The sequence below is a fragment of the Chiloscyllium punctatum genome, chromosome 3 (assembly GCF_047496795.1).
Source record: "Chiloscyllium punctatum isolate Juve2018m chromosome 3, sChiPun1.3, whole genome shotgun sequence".
NCBI lineage: Eukaryota > Metazoa > Chordata > Chondrichthyes > Orectolobiformes > Hemiscylliidae > Chiloscyllium > Chiloscyllium punctatum.
Genome location: NC_092741.1, coordinates 14,058,483 through 14,082,022, shown reverse-complemented (window position 1 = coordinate 14,082,022; position 23,540 = coordinate 14,058,483). Strand labels below are relative to the sequence as shown.

Sequence of the window (23,540 nt, the reverse complement as noted above, 5' to 3'; positions counted from 1 at the left end):
CCAGGGGGTCCACGTTGGGTTCACTCACCGTCACCAGGGGTTCCACGTTGGGTTCACTCACTGTCACCATGGGGTCCACGCTGGGTTCACTCACCGTCACCACGGGTCCACGCTGGGTTCACTCACGATCACCATGGGCTCCACGCTGGGTTCACTCACCGTCACTACGGGGTCCACATTGGGTTCACTCACCGTCACCACAGGGTCCACGCTGGGTTCACTCACTGTCACCACGGGCTCCACGCTGGGTTCACTCACCGTCACCACGGGGTCCGCACTTGTCTCACACATCTTCACCATGAGGTCTGAACTGGGCTACCTCACCGTCACCGTGAGGTCTGTGCTGGTTTCACTCACCATCACCATGACCTCCCCATGGGCCCACTCACTGTCACCACGAGGTCCACACTGGTCCCACTCACCATCACCATGAGTCTCACAACGTGCCCACTCACCGTCTCCATGAGGTCTGCAATGGGTACACTAACCATCACCACGAGTTCCACATTGGGCCCACTCACAGTCACCACGTGGTCTGCACTGGTCCCACTCACCATCACCACGTGTTCCACATTGGGCCCCCTCGCCGTCACCACGTGGTCTGCACTGGTCCCACTCACCATCACCACGAGTTCCACATTGGGCCCACTCACCGTCTCCATGAGGTCTGCAATGGGTACACTAACCATCACCATGAGTTCCACATTGGGCCCTCTCGCCATCACCACGTGGTCTGCACTGGTCCCACTCACCATCACCACGAGTTCCACATTGGGCCCACTCACTGTCACCATGTGGTACACACTGGGCCCACTCACTGTCACCACAAGGTCCACACTGGTCCCACTCACCATCACTATGAGGTCTGCAATAGTTGCACTAACCATCACCATGAGTTCCACGTTGGGCCCACTCACCGTCACCACGAGGTCCGTAGTGGGCCCATTCACTATCACCACGGGGTCCATGCTGGGCCCACTTACCATCACCACAACGTCCACGCTGGGCCCACTTACTGTCACCAAGAGGTCCATACTGGTCCCACTCACCATCACCATGAGGCCCGCACCAGGCTCACTCACTGTCACCACGAGGTCCGCACTGAGCCCACTCACCGTCACTACATGGTCTGCACTGGGCCCACTCACCATCACCACGAGGTCCACACTGGGCCCACTCACCATCGCCAGAAGGTCCACACCGGCCCCACACACCATCACCAAGAGGTACACACTGGCCCCACTCACCATCACCATGAGGTCCACACTGGGCCCACTCACCATCGCCAGAAGGTCCACACCGGCCCCACACACCATCACCAAGAGGTCCACACTGGCCCCACTCACCATCACCATGAGGTCCACACTGGGCCCACTCACCATCGCCAGAAGGTCCACACCGGCCCCACACACCATCACTACGAGGCCATACTGGGACCACTCACCATCGCCACGAGGTCCACACTGAGCCCACTCACCATCACCGCGTGGTCTGCACTGGGCCCACACCATCACCGCGTGGTCTGCACTGGGCCCACACCATCACCACGAGGTCCACACTGGACCCACTCACCATCACCATGACATCTGCACTGGGCTCACTCACCATCACCACAAGGCCTACACTGACCCCACTCACCATCACCAGAAGGACTGCAGCACTGTGCCCACTCACCATCACCATGAGGTCTGCACTGACCCCACACTCCGTCATCACGAGATCCACGCTGGACTCACTCACCATCACCACAAGATCCCCACTCACTGTCACCATGAGGTCCGCACTTGTCTCACACATCTTCACCACGAGGTCTGAACTGGGCTCCCGCACTGTCACCGTGAGGTCTGTGCTGGTCTCACTCACCATCACCATGACCTCCCCACAGGCCCACTCACTGTCACCACGAGGTCCACACTGGTCCCACTCACCATCACCATGAGTCTCGCACTGTGCCCACTCACCATTTTCATGAGGTCTGCAATGGGTGTGCTCACCATCACCACGAGTTCCACATTGGGCCCACTCACAGTCACCACAAGGTCCCCACTGGGCCCACTCACTATCACCACGAGGTCCGCACTGGGCCTATTTGCCATCATCACGAGTTCCGCACTGACCCCACTCAACGTCACCACAAGGTTCACACTGGGCCCACTCACCATTGCGATGTGGTCCACAGTGGATTCACACAAGTTCATGATGGATTTCTTGCTACCATCAGTGGTAAGAGAGATGAATAAATTAGAAAACAAACAAGATAAATAAAAAGAGGAAAACAAAAGCAGTCGGTACGAATGAGATCCACTACAGGAGTCACTGTTATGTTATAGCAATGAATGCTATTATCAAATGTTGTTCTTCATGAAGAATATAATGAATTTTATTGGCTTCTTTATATTTGTATGAATAAAATTTAGACTCTTTATTTGCTCACTGTGGTATAATGTGTGCTGGAAATTTGCAGTATGCTGCTAATAACGACCAAAACCCAGAAGTTTCAGAGTAAAGTTTTATACCTAATTTCTAACCATTTTTCTGATATTATGAATTGTTTGCAAATTGAACTAATTTTCGTTCTCTTGAATCTAATCCATTTTATTCATTTCCCAAAAATGCATCATTTATCTCATTAACTTTCAAAGCTGCCGGTACCTTTTTTTGACTTGATAGATTTCCTCCAAAGTGTTGAGAAGATTCCATCAGTCCAGTCATTTGTTGCAGGATCCAGTCGCCCAAACATCTGTGGAGCAGTGATAGCCTTAGGATTCATGCGCATTTCCCGATGAGGAGCTCCACATTCAGTCAGCGACTGCATGAGAATACGAATTACACAAGTCTTCCCAGAGCCACTGGGTCCCAATGTCATCAGCCCATGACGGACCCTGGCTGTTTCATACAGCTGAAAGGAGACATCAATTCAGAATTGTGTAACTTTGCACTGGAAAGACTGGGGAAGGTGAAAGGTAGATATTTGAGCTTATAATATACAAATCACAGAATTAGAAAATCAAAGAATGGTGACACAACAGGAGAAGGCCATTCTGCATCATGTCTGTACCATGTCTGCACTGGCTCTCCAAAGATGTAATTTACCTAGTTCCAATCCCCAGCCTCTCCCTAGAACATCGCACATTCTTCTTTTGCTCCATTTCAAATTGAACCCTTTTATATTGTGCTCCTGAATTTTTTTTTTCCCAAGTAAAGCACCTTACACTTCGCTACACTAAATTAGGTCTGCCATTTGTCCAGCAATTCCACCAACCTATGTCCAACCTATTTACACTGTTTGTCTTTTCAAGCATGCTGCCAGAGCTACTGAGATATGCTTATTTATGCCATTTGAATTTCTGCATTTCCCTCTTCACTGTTCACAGTATTGCTAGGTTTCACAACACCTGCAAATTTATACCCTGGAAACTAAGGTTAGGTCGTTAATGCGCATCTCAAGAAGAGCAAGTGTTCAAGCACCAAACCCTGAAGAACTCCACAGTAAAAGAACTTGCAGCCCAAAATAAAATCCATTAACTGTTCTCTCTGTTTCCTATTACTCAGACAATTTTGTATTCATATCCCTCCTCTCCCTTTCACTTGATGATCTATAACTTTGCTCATAAGTCTGCTGTATGGTACTTCACCAAATGCCCTTTGGATATTCATGAGCACCACATTAACAGCATTACTCAGTTACATCACCTCTGTTACCTTGTGAAAACAGTTCCAGCATATTAGTTAAACACAATATTCCCTTAGCAACTTTTATTATCAGCCATTGCTATTGTCCGTCTAGCAGTTGCAACTATCTGGTCTTCACCATGGGTTCTTACAAAATGTTAGGAGTTTTAATGTTTTTCAAGAGAACTGTCCTTCTGAGACCTTCTTATATGATATCTAGTCCTAATGCTTGATCTTGAAATAACTCCATCGAGGTTGGTTTCCCGTCACCAAGTCACCCTTTATTTACACATAGAGAGTCCTTGACACTGATCTAGCTTTCTCCGAGCCAGCTTTCAGAGTGAACAGGATGTATGTAAATCCTGTTTGTTTTTCTTTCATTTTTTTTTCTCTTTTTTTTCTCTTTCTTCTCAGCTGTAAGACACAGTGAGAGACACAAGGTGCATGAATCTTTAATCAGTTTCCACCACCAGGAAGAAAGGAAACACCCGAGTGGCCAGTGACAAGCAACGCCCTTCACATCAAAGGGCAATGCTGTGTGATCAAACAGTGAAGGGGAGGACAGGGATTAAATCAAAATAGAGTTGGAGGGGGAAATAATGCACTCCACTCCCTGCGGCGCCCACCTCTCCCTGAACAACTCCAGGGCGTCGGTGGCCACTGCGTGCTCCTTCTCCAGAGACACCTGGGCTCTAACGTAGCCGCGGAAGAGAGGCAGGCAGTCAGCCCTAACGACCCCCCTTCACAGCCCGCTACCTGGACCTGTTTATGGCCAGTTTGGCCAGGCCCAGGAGCAGACCCACGAGGAGTTCTTTCAATCGTGTTTTTTTTTCTTATTTTTTCCCCTGCACCCATGGTGTGTGCGTGTAGGTGCGAGACACAGTGAAAGACACAAAGTGCACGAATCTTTATTCAATTTCCACCACCAGGAAGATAGGAAAAACACCCAAGTGGCCAGTGACAAGCACTGCCCTTCAAACCACAGGGCAATGCTGTGTGATCAAAACAGTGAAGGGGAGGGTAGGGACTAAATCAAAATAGAGTTGGAGGGAGAAATGATGCACTCCACTCCCTGCGGCGCCCACCTCTCCCTGAACGACTCCAGGGTGTCGGTGGACACCGCGTGCTCCTTCTCCAAGGACACCCGGGCTCTAACGTAACCCCGGAAGAGAGGCAAGCAGTCGGCCCTAACGACCCCCCTTCACAGCCCGCTACCTGGACCTGTTTATGGCCAGTTTGGCCAGGCCCAGGAGCAGACCCACGAGGAGTTCTTTCAATCGTGTTTGTATCTGTCAGCCAGGGCTCCCTGATTGGACCAGATTAACACCCCCAATCAGGGAACTCACATTCTATGAAGTCCACCTGACTAACCTCATTATAGTCTCATCTCTCTCCCTCTGAGTCTGAGGAGATAAGCCATTTTATTTTGTTGCTCCACATGGAGCATTTTAGCACTGGATCAGATTTCCCAACTCGACCTCTGAGAAAAGTAAGTGTAACACACAGTGGCTCACTTCTTGTGTCCGGAGCATCTCAGAAGAAATTCATCCTCTTCTTCAGGCAGCAAAGGCATCGAGATGGCAACGTGCCCTGTGCCCATCTCTGATTCCGAAGTATTTCCAATGCTTGATGGACAGGGAGGTTCTGGAACAGTCAGAAAGGCAGTCGAGGAAATGGGCATGTTTTGGTCCTGCACCATTTGTAAGTTTACAGCGTTCATGTGGTCCACACACTTGTTCAGGACCTTGTACCAACATGATCTTTATATATCACTGGGCCTAATCCCATGTCAACCATACCTCTTACCTATGCAGGACAATTCCCGTGGTTTCTGAACCAATCTTGATCCCCTGAAGTAAACTGCCTCTCACTCTCTTGGTGTTCCTGATGACATTTCACCCTCCCCTGCCCCCTCAGGTTCAGGAACATCAGTTTTAACATGGTGCAGAGTCTTCTCCCTATTCGCACCTCTGCTGAAGCTATCCCTGTAATTATGAGAGAAGTGGTCCAACAATCACAGGAACCAGGACAGTTTGGTATCAAGTGAAGCTGTAAGCTGTTTCTTTAAAATTCAAAGTTTGGACTGCACTTTCTGCCAGAACACTGAATGAAGGATTGGATGGAGGTGTCCTGATATGTCAAATACAATTTGACTCAAGGAAATACTCAAATTTCCTGCTGGTAAACGACGGCCCCATTATCTGTGAACAATACTTCTGGGAGTCTGTGTATTGCAAACGGCACACGATATTTCCTGTTATCGTCCTTGTGCTTGACAAATGAATGCTATGCATGTACAACCAGTTTGAGTGGCCATCAACAATGACTAAGAACATTGAGACCATGAAAGGACCTGCATAGTTGTATATGACCAAGTCCAGGGTTTACCCAACCATTCCCATGAATGTTGGGGAGCCGCTGACAGTAATTTATGCCCTTGTTGGCACTCTGGGCACTGCCCCACCTATGCGATTATGTCTGCATTCAATTCTGGCCACTATACATAAATTCTCACCTACATCTTCAGGTCTGGCAGTGATCGTTGCTCAGGACAGCCACACTTGCAACCCATAATAATATGCCATCTCTACGGTGATCTAGTCTCTCTGGTCCAAAAAGGCTTCAATTCTGGTTGTGATGGCTCTTTGGTTTCTCCCATCACCACCACTTGCTTCAATTTTGCCAGGACTGGATCTTTCTGTGTCTGATAGTTTGAGATTGTCAGCTGTAACTGAAAGTGCGTCCAGAAAATTTAAATAACTCTGGACTCTTCCACTGGCTGTACTACCAGCAGTGTATCTGACAGCAGGAGGTGGCTCAATGCACCTGCATTTGCTACTCGGCCTCCTGGATAGTGTTCAAACTTGTCATTATACAAACTTAGAATTAAAGTCCACCACTGAATTCAGCCTGAAGCTATGGGTGGCACTCCCTTGTCCTCTTTAAGTGAACCCAGCAGGGGTTTGTGGTCCATTATTGGAGTCATAGAGTCATAGAGATGTACAGCATGAAGCAGATCCTTTGGTCCAACACGTCCATGCCGGCCAGATATCCCAACTCAATCTAGTCCCACCTGCCAGCACCCGGCCCATATCCCTCCAAACCCTTCCTATTCATATACCCATCCAAATGCCTTTTAAATGTTGCAATTGCACCAGCCTCCACCACTTCTTCTGGCAGCTCATTCCATACATGTACCACCCTCTGCGTGAAAAAGTTGCCCCTCAGGTCTGTTTTATATCTTTCCCCTCTTACACTAAACCTATGCCCTCTACTTCAGGACTCCCCCAACCTAAGGAAACGACTTTGTCTATTAATCCTATCCATGTCCCTCATAATTTTATAAACCTCTATAAGGTCACCCTTCAGCCTCCGACACTCCAGGTAAAACAGCTCCAGCCTGTTCAGCCTCTCCCTGTAGCTCAAATCATCCAACCCTGGCAACATCCATGTAAGTCTTTTTTGAACACTTTCAAGTTTCGCAACATCTTTCCGATATGAAGGAGACCAGAGTACACGCAATATTCTAACAGCGGCATATCCAATGTCCTGTACAGCCATAACATGACCTCCCAACCCCTGTACTCAATACGTTAACCAATAAAAGGAAGCATACCAAACGCCTTCTTCATTATCCTATCGACCTGAGACTCCACTTTCAAGGAGCTATCAAACTGCACTCCAAGATCTCTTTGTTCAGCAACACTCCCTAGGACCTTACCATTGAATGTATAAGTCTTGCTAAGATTTGCTTTTCCAAAATGTAGCACCTAGCATTTATCTGAATTAAACTCCATCTGCCACTTCTCAGCCCATTGGCCCATCTGATTAAGATCCCATTGTAATCTGAGATAACATTCTTCGCCTTCCACTACACCTCCAATTTTAGCGTCATCTGCAAACGTACTAACTGGACCTCTTATGCTCACATCCAAATCATTTATATAAATGACAAAACGTAGAGGGGGTAGCATCAATCCTTGTGGCACTCCACTGGTCACAGGCCTCCAGCCTGAAAAACAACCCTCCACCACCACCCTCTGTCTTCTACCTTTGAGCCAGTTCTGTATCCAAATGGCTAGTTGTCCCTGTATTCGTGAGATCTAACCTTGCTAATCAGTCTCCCATGGGGAACCTTGTCAAACACCTTACTGACGTCCGTATAGATCACATCTACCGCTCTGCCCTCATCAATCCTCTTTCATACTTCTTGAAAAAAACTCAATCAAGTTTGTGAGACATGATTTCCCACGCACAAAGCCATGTTGACTGTCCCTAATCAGTCCTTGCTTTTTCAAATACATATACATCCTGTCCCCCAGGATTCCCTCCAACAACTCGTCCACCTCTGATGTCAGACTTACTGGTCTATAGTTCCCTGGCTTGTCTTTACCACCTTTCTTAAACAGTGGCACCACACATGTAAAGGCATTGGTGGAACTTCCTGACTCCAAATATGGCTGCTCAACCATCCTTCTCCATTTGGGTGTATTTATACCTTGTACGAGCCAAAGTCCTGGAGAAATACACTTTTAGACATTCCTCGGCATCGGGCCACTTATGACCTTAAACAATTCCAATGCTCTACAGGGAGATATCACACGGCAACACCAGATTTTGCTTGGGTTTATAGTGCGCCAACACCATGGGTGATGATAGCTGTTTCTTCACTTTCCTGAAAGCTATGGTTTGGCCACGTGACCATTTTCAGGCTGACCCTTTTTTTTGTGATTTGATATAACGTGCAAGAATGGAGGCCAGGTTATGTATGAATGTTCCATGATAATGCATCAGCCCAAGGAAAGACCTAAAGCTCTTGTACAAGTGTGCGAACCGGGGCACTTTTGATCGCCCTCACTCTATCTTCAAACAGGTGTAACTTGTCGACTCTGTAACCCAAGTCAGTCACATGGGGTGCCTGGAATACACATTTTGACCTTTTAGGTGTGCACCTGCTTGGGAGAAATGTCTAAGGTAAAAACAATGACTGCAGATGCTGAAAACCAGGTTCTGGATTAGTGGTGCCGGTGTAAGACTTCCGTTTCCCCGGCTCCCAATGCCTCATCGTCACCATGCATATCCAGTTCCTCTACATCTCCATCCGCCATGACCAGGGTCTCCAAGCCCTCTGTTTCTTCCTCTCCCGACGTCCCCAACAGTACCCTTCCACCGACACTCTCATTCGTTTGGCCGAACTGGTCCTCACCCTTAACAATTCCATCTTTGAATCCTCCCACTTCCTCCAGACCAAAGGGGTAGCCATGGGCACACGTATGGGCCCCAGCTATGCCTGTCTCTTTGTTGGCTACGTAGAGCAGTTGATCTTCCATAATTACACCGGCACCACTCCCCACCTCTTCCTCCGCTACATTGATGACTGCATTGGCGCCACCTCGTGCTCCCGCGAGGAGGTTGAACAATTCATCAACTTCACCAACACATTCCACCCTGAACTTAAATTTACCTGGACCATCTCTGACACCTCCCTCCCCTTCCTGGACCTCTCCATCTCCATCAACGATGATCGACTCAACACTGACATTTTTTACAAACCCACCGACTCCCACAGCTACCTGGATTATACTCTTCTCACCCTACCTCCTGCAAAAATGCCATCCCGTATTCCCAATTCCTATGCCTCCACCGTATCTGCTCCCAGAAGGAGCAGTTCCACCACAGACCACACCAGATGGCCTCCTTCTTTAGAGACTGCAATTCCCCTTCCCACGTGGTTAAAGATGCCTTCCAACGTATCTCGTCCACATCCCGCACCTCCGCACTGAGACCCCACCCCTCCAACCGTAACAAGGACAGAACGCCCCTGGTGCTCACCTTCCATCCTACCAACCTTCGCATAAACCAAATCATCAGCTGACTTTTCCGCCACCTCCAAACGGACCCCATCACCAGTGATATATTTCCCTCCCCATTCTTTTCCGCCTTCCACAAAGGCCATTCCCTCCGTGCCTACCTGGTCAGGTCCACACCCCCCTACAACCCACCATCCCATCCTGGCACCTTCCTCTGCCACCGCAGGAATTGCAAAACCTGCACCATACCTCCTTCCTCACCTCCATCCAGGGCCCTAAAGGAGCCTTCCACATCCATCAAAATTTTACCTGCACATCCACCAATATCATGTATTGTATCCGTTGCTCCCGATGCGGTCTTGTCTACATTGGGGAGACTGGACGCCTCCTAGCAGAGTGCTTTAGGGAACATCTCTGGGACACCCGCACCAATCAACCACACCGCCTTGTGGCTCAACATTTCAACTCCCCCTCCCACCCTGCTAAGGACGTGAAGGTCCTGGGCCTCCTTCACCAACACTCCCTCACTACCCGACGCCTGGAGGAAGAACGTCTCATCTTCTGCCTCGGAACTATTCAACTCCAGGGCATCAATCTGGACTTCAACAATTTCCTCATTTCCCCTTCCCCCACCTCACCCCAGTTCCAAACTTCCAGCTCAGCACTGTCCCCATGACTTGTCCTACCGGCCTATCTTCCTTTCCACCTATCCACCCCTCCCGCCCCTCCCTGACCTATCACCTTCATCCCCTCCCCCACTCACTATTGTACTCTGTGCTACTTTCTCCCCACCCCCACCCTACTCTCATTTATCTCTCCACCCTTCAGGCACTCTGCCTATATTCCTGATGAAGGGCTTTTGCCTGAAACATCGATTTTACTGCTCCTCGGATGCTGCCTGAACTGCTGTGCTTTCCCAGCACCACTAATCCAGAAATGTCTAAGGACTATGTCCAAGTTCTTTAAGTTCTCATTATTGGTCTTCCCTGTTATTAGCATGTCAACTAGATAAATGGCAACCTGGGGTATACCTTGTAAAATGTTCTCCATCATCCGCTGAAATATTACACAGGCTGGTGATACCCCAAATGGCAGTCTCGTATATTAGTACAAATCCTATGATTATTAATTGTAGCATATATCTAGGGATCCTCAGCTACCCACAATTTCAGGTACACATGTCTCATGTCAAGCTTCACCGAAGACAGCCCCCTGCCAACCTTGCATATAAATCCTCTTTGTGAGGAATTGGGTATTTATCCAGCTGTGGAAAGGGGTTCACAGTTTGTTAAAATCCCCACAAAGACGAACCAACTCATCAGGCTTCACAATCAGTATGATCGATCCACAAACTGGGCTGGTTTGATGAATCTTTTGCTTTTAACCCTTCTGATTTCTGCCTCTACTTTTGCCTGTTGGCCAAATACCACTGGGCAGGCCTGGCAGAATCATGGAATTGCTTCCTGGTCAACATGCAAGGTGACCTTGGCTCCTTTGATAGCCCCCAGACCTTTCTGAAAAACGTCCAAGCATTTAATTAGGACTTCACTCAGGCAGTCATAGAGTCAAAGAGTCCTACAGCATAGAGACAGGACCTTTGGCCCAAACCTGTCCATGCCGACCAAAATGTCCATCCACGCTAACTCCATTTCCCTGCACTTGGCCCATATCCTTCTGGACCATTTCTATCCATGTATTTGTCCAAATGCTTTTTAAATATTGTTAATGTACCCTCCTCAACCACATCTACTGGCAACTTATTCCATATGCACACCACCTTCTGTGTTAAAAAGTTTCCCTTCAGGTTCCCTTTTATTCTTTCCACTCTCACTTTAAACTAATGTCCTCTTCTCCTTGATCCCCCAATGCTGGGAAAAAGACTGAGTGCATTCACCTTATCCATGCCTCTCATGATCTTAATACATTTCTATAAGATTCCCCCTCGGGCACCAGTGCTCTCAAAACAAAATCCTACCTTGTCCAACCTTTCCCTGTGAGTCAGACCATTGAGTCCTACAAACATCTTTGTAAATTTCTTCTGCACTCTTTCTAGTTTAATAACATCCTTCCTATAGCAAGATGACCAAAACTGAACACAATACTCCAACTGCAGCCTCACCAACATCCTGTATAACTGCAACATAACTTCCCCACTTCTATACTCAATGCCCTGACTGATGATGGCCAATGTGTCAAAAGCCTTCTTTACTGCCCTGTCTACCTGTGACTCCACTTTCAAAGAATCATGTACCTGAACTCCAAGGTCCCTTTGTTCTACTACTCACCTTAAGGCCCTAACATTCACCATGAGACTCCTACCTTGACTTGATTTTCCACAATGGAAGTCCTCACACTTACCACTATTAAACACCATTTGCTATTTCTGGGCCCACTTCCCCATCTGATCAAGGTCCTGCTGTAATTTCTGATAATCTTCCTCACTGTCCAAAATACCGCCTATTTTAGCGTCATCAGCAAATTTACTAATCATGCCTTGTACATTCTCATCCAAATCACTGATATAGGTAACAAACAGCAATGGGCCCAGCACTCCACTAGTCACAGGCCTCCAGTCCGCAAAGCATCCTTCCACTATTACCCTCTGTTTCCTACCATCAAGCCAACTGTGCATCCAATTTGCCAGCTTCCCCTGGATTCCATGCAATCTAATCTTCCAGTGCAACCTACCATATGGAACCTTATTAAAGGCCTTATTGAAATCCACGTAGACTACGTCTGTCACCCTGCTCTTGTCAACCTTACTGGACACTTCATCAAAGAACTCCAACAAATTTCTGAGACATTACCTCCCATGTGCAAAACTATGCTGACTATTCCTAATCAAACCCCATCTTTCCAAATGCATGTATATCTTACCCCAAATTTTCTAATCAAAAAATGTTGAGCCAATCAATGTGAATCTTTCTCAACAAGTAGCCCTATCAAGCTTGGACCTGAGCCTTTTACTGCAATCAGTGGTAACTGAACCAGCTGCTCCTCACAAGACAGCTGAATTGAAGTTGTACCCTTAATATGTACAGGTTCCCCAGTATACGTTTGCAGTCTCGCCGACTTAAGTGCAAACTTAAGTGTTGGCCTCTAGGGTGAATTTGCTAAAGACTGCTTCTACGATCACAAAAATAGCCATGCCACTGTTGACCTCCATTAGAACTGGGTGACTATTTAAAACCAGATGTTTATTTTGATTGGTTCTGATTTAGATGTTGCTTAGCAACTTAACTGTTCCAAATCAGTTGTAAATAGGCTTTCCAGGCTGTGCACTCTCCTGGATTCTGGACTCTGAGTTGTCTGATTCAGTTTAGGTCTAGTGGGACTCTTTAGCTGTCCCGAGTCTGCATACCAGCAGCAACTACAATGGTTTGCCAGCCGTGGTCCTGAACAAAATTTTAACAGTTTGGTTGAGGCTTGGCTTTGTTTTGAGGTTTTGTTGTGGGTTGACCTGCAGTCCCTCTGTTGAGGATATGCCCTGAGTGAGGCTAAGCAATTCTCTTCACCGGAGTGGTGCTCCCCAAGCTCAGTCAGACTAGTGACTGTGTCCACTTCTATTAGAACACCCTGCAACCCACATGCTCCACTTGCCGCATTTTCTAATAATAAAGCCAGTTACAGTGTCTGTTTAAAGTCCAGTTGAGCTTCAGCTAGTAGGCACTTTTGCATGGTTATATCATTAATCCCACATACCAAATGGTCTCTCGGTATCTTATTAAGGTATCTCATGCCTTTGCCAGTCACCTTAACTGAGTCAATTTTCCTGGTTCTCAAATTGCCAAGCAAAACTGAAACCATCACAGAATTAGAGGATTAAGCTCGTAATATTGCTTAACTAACATATAAAAGAAAACCCTCCACAGTCTTTTCCTCAAATAATGGAAAATTTTAAACTTATTGACTGGAGTTTAGGTGATGGTGAGTGCTTTCTTCATGAAAGCCTTTGTCAACATATGACCTCCCTTTTTTGAAACTGCATCACTTTTGGATTCCAAATCTCTCTCTTCTTTTTCCATTTTATTCTCCTTTTGGCTCTCCTGAAAAGTTCATTAATTCTCTTTCTTTTAGAGTCATAAAGTATGAAAGCATGGAAGCAGACCTTTTGGTCAAACCTGTCCATGCCAAAGAGGTTCCCAAATTAAACTAGTCCTATTTACCTGGGTTTGGCCCATATTCCTCCAAACCTATCCTATCCACATGTCTTTGAAGTTACCCACCCGAGGAAAAGACCTTTGGTATTCACCTCATCTATGCCCCTCATGATTTCATAAACCTCTGTAAGGTAACCCCTTAACCACCTTCACTCCAGTGAAAGAAGTTCCACCAATCTAGCCTCTCCTTATAACTCAAACCCTCCAGTTCCAGCAATGTCCTGGTAAGTCCTTTCTGAACCCTTTCCAATTTAATAATATCCTTCCCATAACTGGGTGACCAGAACTGTACAGGGCGTAAGTGAGGACAATAGATGCTGGAGATCAGAGTCAAGATTAGAGTGGTGCTGGAATAGCACAGCAGATCAGGCAGCATCCAAGGAGCAGGAAAATTGACGTTTCGGGCAGGAACCCTTCATCAGGACTGTACACTGTACTCCAAAATCTGGCCTCAACATGATGAACCGACACCTATACTCAATGGTCTGAGCAATGAAGGCAAGCATGCTTACTCCCTTCTTAACCACCCTGTCGATCTATGATGCAGCTTTCAAAGAACTATGTACCCAAACACCTTGGTCTCTCTGTACGACAATGCTACCCAAGGCCCTACCATTAACAGTATAGGTTCCATCCTTGTTCACTTTACCGAAATGCAATACCTCATATTTGTCTAAATTAAAGTCCATCTACTACTCCTCAGCCCATTCATCCAATTGATCAAGATTCCTTTGTAATCTTAGATGACCTTCTTTAGTGTTGACTACACCAATTTTAGTGTCATCCACAAACCTACTAAACCATGCTCCTAAATTCTCATCCAAATCACAATTACAAACAAAAGTGGACTCAACACCAATCCCTGCAGAACACCAGTAGTCACAGGGCTGCAGTCCTAAACTCAACCCTCCATTACCACCCTATGTCTTTTACTGTCAAACCAATTTTATATCCAATTGGCAAGCTTTCTCTGAATCCCAAGTGATCTAACTTTACTGATTAGTCTACCATGTGGATCTTTGTCTAAATCTTTACTAATGTCAATGTAGACAATGTAGACACTCTGCCCTCATCAAGCTTTTTAGCTATGTCCTCAATCAAGTTTGTGAGACATGATTTCCTACATACAAAGCCATGCTGACTATCCCTAATCAGATCTTGTCTCTCCAAATGCACGTATATTCTATCACTCAGAATCCCCTCCAACAACTTACCCACTGCTGATGTCAGACTCATAAGTCTATAATTCCCAGGCTTCTCCTAACAGCCTTTTCAAAATAAAGGCACAATATTTGCCTTCCTCCAGTCCTATTGCTGTAGATGATACAAATATCTCAGCTGGGGCCCAGCAATTACTTCTCTAACTTCCCACAATGTCCTGGGATAGACTTGATTAGGTCCAAGAAATTCATCCACCTTTATGTTTCTTTTAAGACCTCCAACACTTACTGTTCAGTAGTGTGGACTGTGTAAAATATATCTGTATTTGAATGAATGATTCTATTCTAAAATGTATTTGGGAAAATACAGTGAAAAGTGTTTTGTTGCCATAATCCGGCACCATTGTGGATTACAAATTGAATAAAAGAAATTACTCTAATAGAGCTTCATCTTCTGTTCAATTGATAGAAAAATATAAGACCAGAAGACCATAAGACACAGGAGCAGAAATTAGGTCATTCAGCCCATCAAGTCAGCTCTGCCATTCAATCATGACTGATAAGTTTCTCAACCCTATTTTCTTGCTTTCTCCCCGTAACCTTTGATCCCCTTGGCAATCAAGAGTCTATCTATCTCTGTTTTAAATATACTCAATAATGTGGCCTCCGCAGCCTTCTGTGGCAATGGATTCCACAGATGCACCACTCTCTGGCTAAAGAAGTTTCTCCTTATCTCCATTCAAAAGGGCCTTCCTTTTATTCTAAGGCTGTGCCCTCGGGTCTTTGTCTCTCCTGCCAATGGAAACATCTTCCAATTGTCCACTTTGTCCAGACCATTCTGCAAGTTTCAATCAGATTCCCCCTTAATCCTTCTAAACTCCATTGAGTATAATCTCAGAGTCCTCAAACATTCCTCATATGTTAAGCCTTTAATTCCTGGGATCATTCTCGTGAATCTCCTCTGGCTCCGGGACCAATACAGTCATTCTGAGCAAGTTTTGAGAAGGTTTGTAGCTCAGGTTGAGGTTCTGATGTAGGTTTGCTCACTGAGCTGGAAGGTTCATGTTCAGATGTTTCATCACCATATTAGGGAACATCTTCAATGAGCCTAAGAACAAAGCATTGCTGATGATTCCTGGTTTCGATGTAAATGTTTGGGTTTCTCTGGGTTAGTGATGTCATTTCCTATGGTGATGTCATTTCTGGTTCTTTTGCCAGGGGGTGGTAAATCGGGTCCAATTCAATGTATTTGTTGATAGAGTTCCAGTTGGAGTGCCATACTTCTAGGAATTCTCACATGTGTCTATGTTTGGCCTGTCTTAGGATGGATGTGTTGTCCCAATTGAACTGGTGTCCTTCCTCACCTGTATGTAAGGATATTAGTAAGAGAAGGTCATGTCATTTTGTGGCTAGTTCAATACATCCATCCTAGGACAAGCCAAACACAGACATGCATGAGAATTCCTAGAAGCATGGCATTCCAACCAAAACTCTATCAATAACACATTGACTTGGACCTGACTTACCACCCCCTGAGAAAAAGAACAGGAAATGACATCACCACAGGAAATGATATCACCACAGGAAATGACATTACCAACCCAAAGAAACCCAAACATGTAATTAGAAAGGAGGAATCATCAGCAATGCTTGTCCTGAGGCTCACTGAAGATGTTACCTAATATGGTGGTGAAACATCTGAACATGAACTTTCCAGCTCAGCGAGCAAATCTGCATCCAATCTTCCTGAGGTTTGGACCCCAGATTTGTTCACAACATTCTCAATGTGGTCTGACCAGAGCTTTATAAAGCCTCAGAAGTACATCTCTGCTTTTATATTCTGTTCCTCTCAAGATGAATGACAACATTGTATTTGTCTTCCGAACTACTGACTCAACCTGCAGGTTTACCTTGAGAGAATCCTGGACTAGGACTACCAAGTTCCTTTGCAATTCAGATTTCTGAATTTTCTCCCCATTTATGAAAATAGTCCATGCCTCTATTCTTCCTACCAAAGTGCATGACCTGACACTTTCCCACATTGTATTTCATCTGCCACTTCTTTGCCCACACTCTTAACCTGTCAAAGCCTTTCTGCAGCCTCCCAGCCTCCTTAAATCTACCTGCCCCTTAACCTACCTTTATATCATCTGCAAACATATAATCTGCAAATATGAGAACAGAAAAATAAGAAATAATGGTCATCTTTACAGTCCTTCTTGTCAAGCACAACACTGGGTTTTCTCAAGCTCTCCAGGGTTTCTGTAAGGTGTTCTGATCTCCGCACTACAATTAGTCGCCATTCTGGGTCCAACCAATGCCCCAGGAGTCCCCAGCTCTGCAGCCACCACCTCATTGATATTGTTATAAGTCCCTGCTCCAGGCCCACCATGCAGCCGTAGCTGCAGCCACCATCTTGCTGACATCATTAGGAATCCCTGCTCTGGGGCTACGGTAACCACGAGCCACTACTGTAGCCATTGTCTCACAGACTTTGCCATGAGTCCCACTCCAACCTCCAGCAATGACACCTCCTCCACCACTGACAAGAAGCAAAATGAAGGAAAAGAAAAAGAAAGTGGACAAAAAGGAAAGAGAAAGAAGGATGCGGCTAACCTGGCACGGAAAGGCTCAGGAGTGCAAACTCTACTTACTTTGCCAGCAATGCCATCTTTTCTCTCTGAATTTCAAACTCAAAGTTTTCTTATCTCCATATTCCAGTTTTTAACATGTTTTTTTTGTATCTCAACCTGCCTCAGTGATTTTTCATGTTCAATTGTTCAAATGGAATTGAAATTTTGCTAAGTCAAGTGACTCACCATATTGAAGACCTGAATCGTCCTCTATTTCCACTGATGGATAAAGCCAGATGCTTTATCAATATTTTAATAATTTCTGCCTTCTTTACTACATCCACAGTTTTTTTGGTTTTTAATTCAAGGACTGTCAAGCTACATTCCTGCACATAGGGAGTGGCCAGCTTAGAGAAATTAGAGGCAATCCTACCTCGAATTTATTTGCCAATTCCAATCATCAGATTTTTGATATTTCCTGTAAATCCTGTTCCAACTGTAGGATTGCTTGAACTAATTCTGATAACATCTTATTTTGTTATCAGAAACCTGGTATCTGTCTTTTTATGTTTTACCACTTACAGTTATACAGTCATAGAGATGTGCACTATGGAAACTTCAGTCTAACTCGTCCATGCCAACCAGATATCTTAATCAAACCTAGTCCCATTCGCCAGCATTGGGCACATATCCCTCTAAACCCTTCCTATTTACATACCCATCCAGATGCCTTTTAACTGTTGTAATTGAACCAGCTTCCACTATTTCCTCTGGCAGTTCATTCTATACACACACCACCCTCTGTGTGTAAACATTGCTCCTTAGGTCCCTTTTAAATCTTTCCCTTCTCACATTAAACCAATGCCCTCTAATTTTACACTCACTCACTCTGGGGAAAATACCATGTTTATTTACCCTATCCATGCTTCTTATGATTTTATAAACCTCTGTAAGGTCATCCCTCAGCCTTTGATGCTCCAGGGAAAATAGCCCCAGCCTATTCAGCCTCTCCCTCTAGCTCAAACCCTTGCAGCATCCTTGTAAATTTTTCTGAGCCCTTTCAAGTTTTATGACATCCTTCCTATAGCAGGGAGACCAAAATTACACTCAGTATTTCAGAAATGGCTTCATCAATGTTCTGTACAGCCGCAGCATGACCTCTGAATTCCTATACTCAATGCACTGACCAAAAATGGCAAGCACCTTCTTCACTATCCTGTCTACCCACTTATGTTGATTCCACATTCAATCCTACATTAACATTATTCAAAAGATCCTGGATGAGGTCCCAGGTATTTGATTCAACTTAACTGGGGACAATCTGCCAATAATCATGCCTGATTTTTCCACAACACCATCTCCAAAATGCATAAAAATTCCAATTAAACCACAAAGAAGACCAATTTACTTGACTGAATGCTGTTCAGGACAATTCCTGAGATGGCAGGGCTAAAGCATGAAGAGAGACTGGATTAATTAGGACTATATTCACTGGAATTCAGAAGAATAAGGAGGAATTTCACAGTAACCTGTAAAATTGTGACAGGAAGGATGTTCTTGACGACGAAGGAATCCAGAACCATTGGTCACAGACTAAAAATATTCCGTAGGACATTTAGGACTGAGATGAGAATTTTCTGCACCTAGAGAGTGGCCAGCCTAGGCAATGTATGACACAGAAAATAGTTGAGACTAAAACATTGAATGCTTTAAAGAATGTGTTGGAATGGTGGATCAGACTCCAAAGGGCTGAATGACCTATTTGAATTTTCTGTAGAGTCATGGAGATATACAGCCTGGAAACAGACCCTTCGGTCCAACCTGTCCATGCTGACCAGATATACCAACCCAATCTAGTCCCACCTGCCAGCACCCGACCCATATCCCTCTAAACCCTTCCAATTCATATACCCATCCAGATACCTCTTAAATGTTGCAATTGGACCAGCCTCCACCACTTCCTCTGGCAGCTCATCCCATACCCATACCACCCTGTGTGTGAAAAGGTTGCCCCTTAGGTCTCTTTTATATCTTTCCCCTCTCACCCTAAACCTATGCCCTCTAGTTCTGGACTCCCCGACCTCAGGGAAAAGACTTTTCCTATTTACCCTATCCATGCCCCTCATAATTTTGTAAACCTCTATAAGGTCACCCCTCAGCCTCCAAGGCTCCAGGGAAAACAGCCCCAGCCTGTTCAGCTCTCTCTATAGCTCAAATCCTCCAACCCTGGCAACTCATTGTAAATTCTTTCTGAACCCTTTCAAGTTTTACAACATCTTTCTGATAGGAAGGAGACCAGCATTGCACACAATATTCCAACAGTGGCCTAACCAATGTCCTGTACAGCCACAATATGACCACCCAACTCCTGTACTCAATACTCTGACCAATAAAAGAAAGCATACCAAATGTCTTCTTCACTATCCTATCTACCTGCACTCCACTTTCAAGGAGCTATGAACCTGCACTCCAAGGTTTCTTTGTTAGTCAACACTCCCTAGGACCTTACCATTAAGTGTATACGTCCAGCTAAGATTTGCTTTCCCAAAATGCAGATCCTTGCATTTATCTGAATTAAACTCCATCTGCCAATTCTCAGCACTCCACTGGTCACAGGCCTCCAGTCTGAAAAACAACCCTCCATCACCACCCTCTGTCTTCTACCTTTGAGCCAGTTCTGTATCCAAATGGCTAGTTCTCCCTGTATTCCATGAGATCTAACCATGCTAATCAGTCTCCCATTGTTGAATGCCTTACTGAAGTCCATATAGATCACATCTACCACTCTACTGTCATCAATCCTCTTTGTTCCTTCTTCAGAAAACTCAATCAAGTTTGTGAGACATGATTTCCCATGCACAAAGCCACGTTGATTATCCCTAATCAGTCCTTGCCTTTCCAAATACATGTACATCCTGTCCCTCAGGATTCCAACAACATGCCCACCACTGACGTCAGACTCACCGGTATATAGTTCCCTGGCTTGTCTTTACCGCCCTTCTCAACCAGTGGCACCACGTTAGCCAACCTCCAGTCATCCTGCACCTCACCTGTGACTATTGATGATACAAATATCTCAGCAAGAGGCCCAGCAATCACTTCCCTTGATTCCCACAGAGATCTAGGGTACACCTGATCAGGTCCTGGGGATTTATCCACCTTTACCCATTTCAAGACATCGAGCACTTCCTCCTCTGTAATCTGAACATTTTGCAAGATGTCACCATCTATTTCCCTACAGTCTATATCTTCCATATCCTTTTCTACAGTAAATACTGATGTAATGTTTCCATGTTTTTATAAGAATTCACAGCAGGTTTTGTCATTAACAGAAAATAACTCAATTTCTTATAACACACAACTTTATAGAAATGCAGAGAAATGAAAATATTTTTTATCTACTACTATGCAACTTAAACTTCAAAAACCCCAATTCTACACAATAATGATTCACAATTAAGATAGGAAAATGTCAAACGGTTTCTCACAAATGCAATGCATGGAATAAAAATATAGTCAGGGTAAACAAGCCTCTGTGAAATTATTTCATGCAGTTTTGCTGTTTTATTTTAAGCACTGATGGCAAATGGTTGTCCATTGGTAATGGTTATTCTTCAATACAAAGCTCGATGCAACAATTAATATATTGGGTTCATTCTGTATAAATGGATTAATTTTCCCTGATCTTCCAGTATGCGAGCCGTAAAACTGGGTAAAAAGTAGTGACATGAACAGGCATATATACAAAATCATAAACCGCAGGATAAACTCAGAAGGTTTGGCAGCATTGGTAGACAGAAAGGAGTTCTAAACAAGGGTCACTTGACCCGAAACATTAACACTGATTTCTCTCCACCGATGCTGTCAGATCTCATGAGTTTTTATGGCAATTTCTGATTTTGTTTTAGATTTCCAGCATCTTCAGTTAGAACATAGAACATAGAACAATACAGCGCAGTACAGGCCCTTCGGCCCTCGATGTTGCGCCGATCAAAGCCCACCTAACCTACACTAACCCACTATCCTCCATATACCTATCCAATGCCCGCTTAAATACCCATAAAGAGGGAGAGTCCACTACTGCTACTGGCAGGGCATTCCATGAACTTACGACTCGCTGAGTGAAGAACCTACCCCTAACATCAGTCCTATATCTACCCCCCCTTAATTTAAAGCTATGCCCCCTTGTAATAGCTGACTCCATACGTGGAAAAAGGTTCTCACTGTCAACCCTATCTAACCTCCTAATCATCTTGTACACCTCTATCAAATCACCCCTAAACCTTCTTTTCTCCAATGAAAACAACCCCAAGTGCCTCAGCCTTTCCTCATAGGATCTTCCTACCATACCAGGCAACATCCTGGTAAACTTCCTCTGCACCCGTTCCAGTGCCTCCACATCCTTCCTATAGGATGGCGACCAAAACTGCACACAATATTCCAGATGCGGCCGCACCAGAGTCTTATACAACTGCAGCATGACCTCAGGACTCCGGAACTCAATTCCTCTACCAATAAAAGCCAGTACGCCATATGCCTTCTTCACTGCACTATTTACCTGGGTGGCAACTTTCAGAGATCTGTGTACATGGACACCAAGATCCCTCTGCTCTTCCACACTACCAAGTAGTCTACCATTAGCCCAGTAATCCATCTTTTTATTACTCTTACCAAAGTGAATCACTTCACACTTAGCTACATTGAACTCCATTTGCCACCTTTCTGCCCAGCTCTGCAGCTTCTCTATATCCCGCTGTAACCTGCCATATCCTTCCTCACTGTCTACAACTCCTCCGACTTTCGTATCATCCGCAAACTTGCTCACCCAACCTTCTAACCCTTCCTCCAGGTCATTTATAAAAATGACAAACAGCAATGGTCCCAAAACAGATCCTTGCGGAACACCGCTAGTGACGGCACTCCAAGATGAACCTTTGCCATCAACTACTACCCTCTGTCTTCTTCCAGAGAGCCAATTCCTAATCCAAACCTCCAACTCACCCTCAATGCCATATCTCTGTATTTTCTGCAGTAGCCTACCATGGGGGACCTTATCAAACGCCTTACTAAAATCCATATATACCACATCTACCGCTTTCCCCTCATCTACCTCCTTAGTCACCTTCTCAAAGAATTCAATAAGGTTTGTGAGGCACGACCTGCCCTTCACAAAACCATGCTGACTATCCTTGATCACATTATTCCTATCCAAATGTTCATAAATCCTATCCCTTACAATTCTCTCTAAGACTTTGCCCACAACAGAAGTGAGACTCACTGGCCTATAGTTACTAGGATTATCCCTACTCCCCTTCTTGAACAAGGAACCACGTTTGCTAGCCTCCAGTCCTCTGGCACTACTCCTGTCGACAAAGAGGGCACAAAAATCAAGGCCAATGGCTCTGCAATCTCCTCCCTTGCTTCCCAGAGTTCTTTGGCTTTTTGAGACATACATGCAAATTGTAAGTATCTGTTGGCCCTCTTGCCTCTTTATTTTGCATCATCCTTTAATAGGATCATAGCTGATATGATTATGGTCTCAACGTCACATTCCCACCGATCCCCAAATTAACTTTGTTCAGCATGAATCCATCTCCCACTACATTAACAGCATTAAGTGATCCTCCCTCTATTGTTTTCTAAAGAAGAGAATTCTGGAGACTCACAACTCTTAAAAGAAAAAAAACCTCTTGTTCTAAACCTCAATGCCAATTCAACCTATTAAATGCTTTCTCATGAGTTAATATACCATCCCAGTCACATGAACATAGTCTGAAATACTTCTTAAATACAGAGATAAAAGCTGTATTCTAGATGATCTCTTATCAACATTTCATAAAGCTTTATAAAAACATCTATGTTTTATATTTCATTCCACTAGCATTAAACAGCAACATTCCATTTGCCTTCCACATACTTGCTATAATTGCTTGCTGTACCTGCTTACTCATTTTGTGATTCATCAGTTATGTTAAAGAAGGTGTTATCAACAGTGCTATCTAGCAGCACCTGCTCAGTAATAACCTACTCAGTGACACCCAGTTTGGCTTCTGCCAGGGCCACTCAGCTCCTGACTTCATGACAGCCTTGGTTCAAACACGGACAAAGGTGCTGAATTCCAAATGTGACAGCTTTTGACTTCAAGGGGCTTTGACCAAGTGTAGC

General features: G+C 45.0%; 1 protein-coding gene across 1 annotated transcript in view; it reads right to left on the bottom strand.

The window, feature by feature from the left end:
- Window positions 1–23,540, bottom strand: part of LOC140453945 (dynein axonemal heavy chain 8-like) — a 1,117,430-nt gene that overhangs the window by 350,203 nt on the left and 743,687 nt on the right. The window contains exon 50 of the mRNA XM_072548819.1: window positions 2,653–2,899. Coding sequence (XP_072404920.1) covers window positions 2,653–2,899 — 247 coding nt within the window. The remainder of the gene's footprint in view (window positions 1–2,652; window positions 2,900–23,540) is intronic.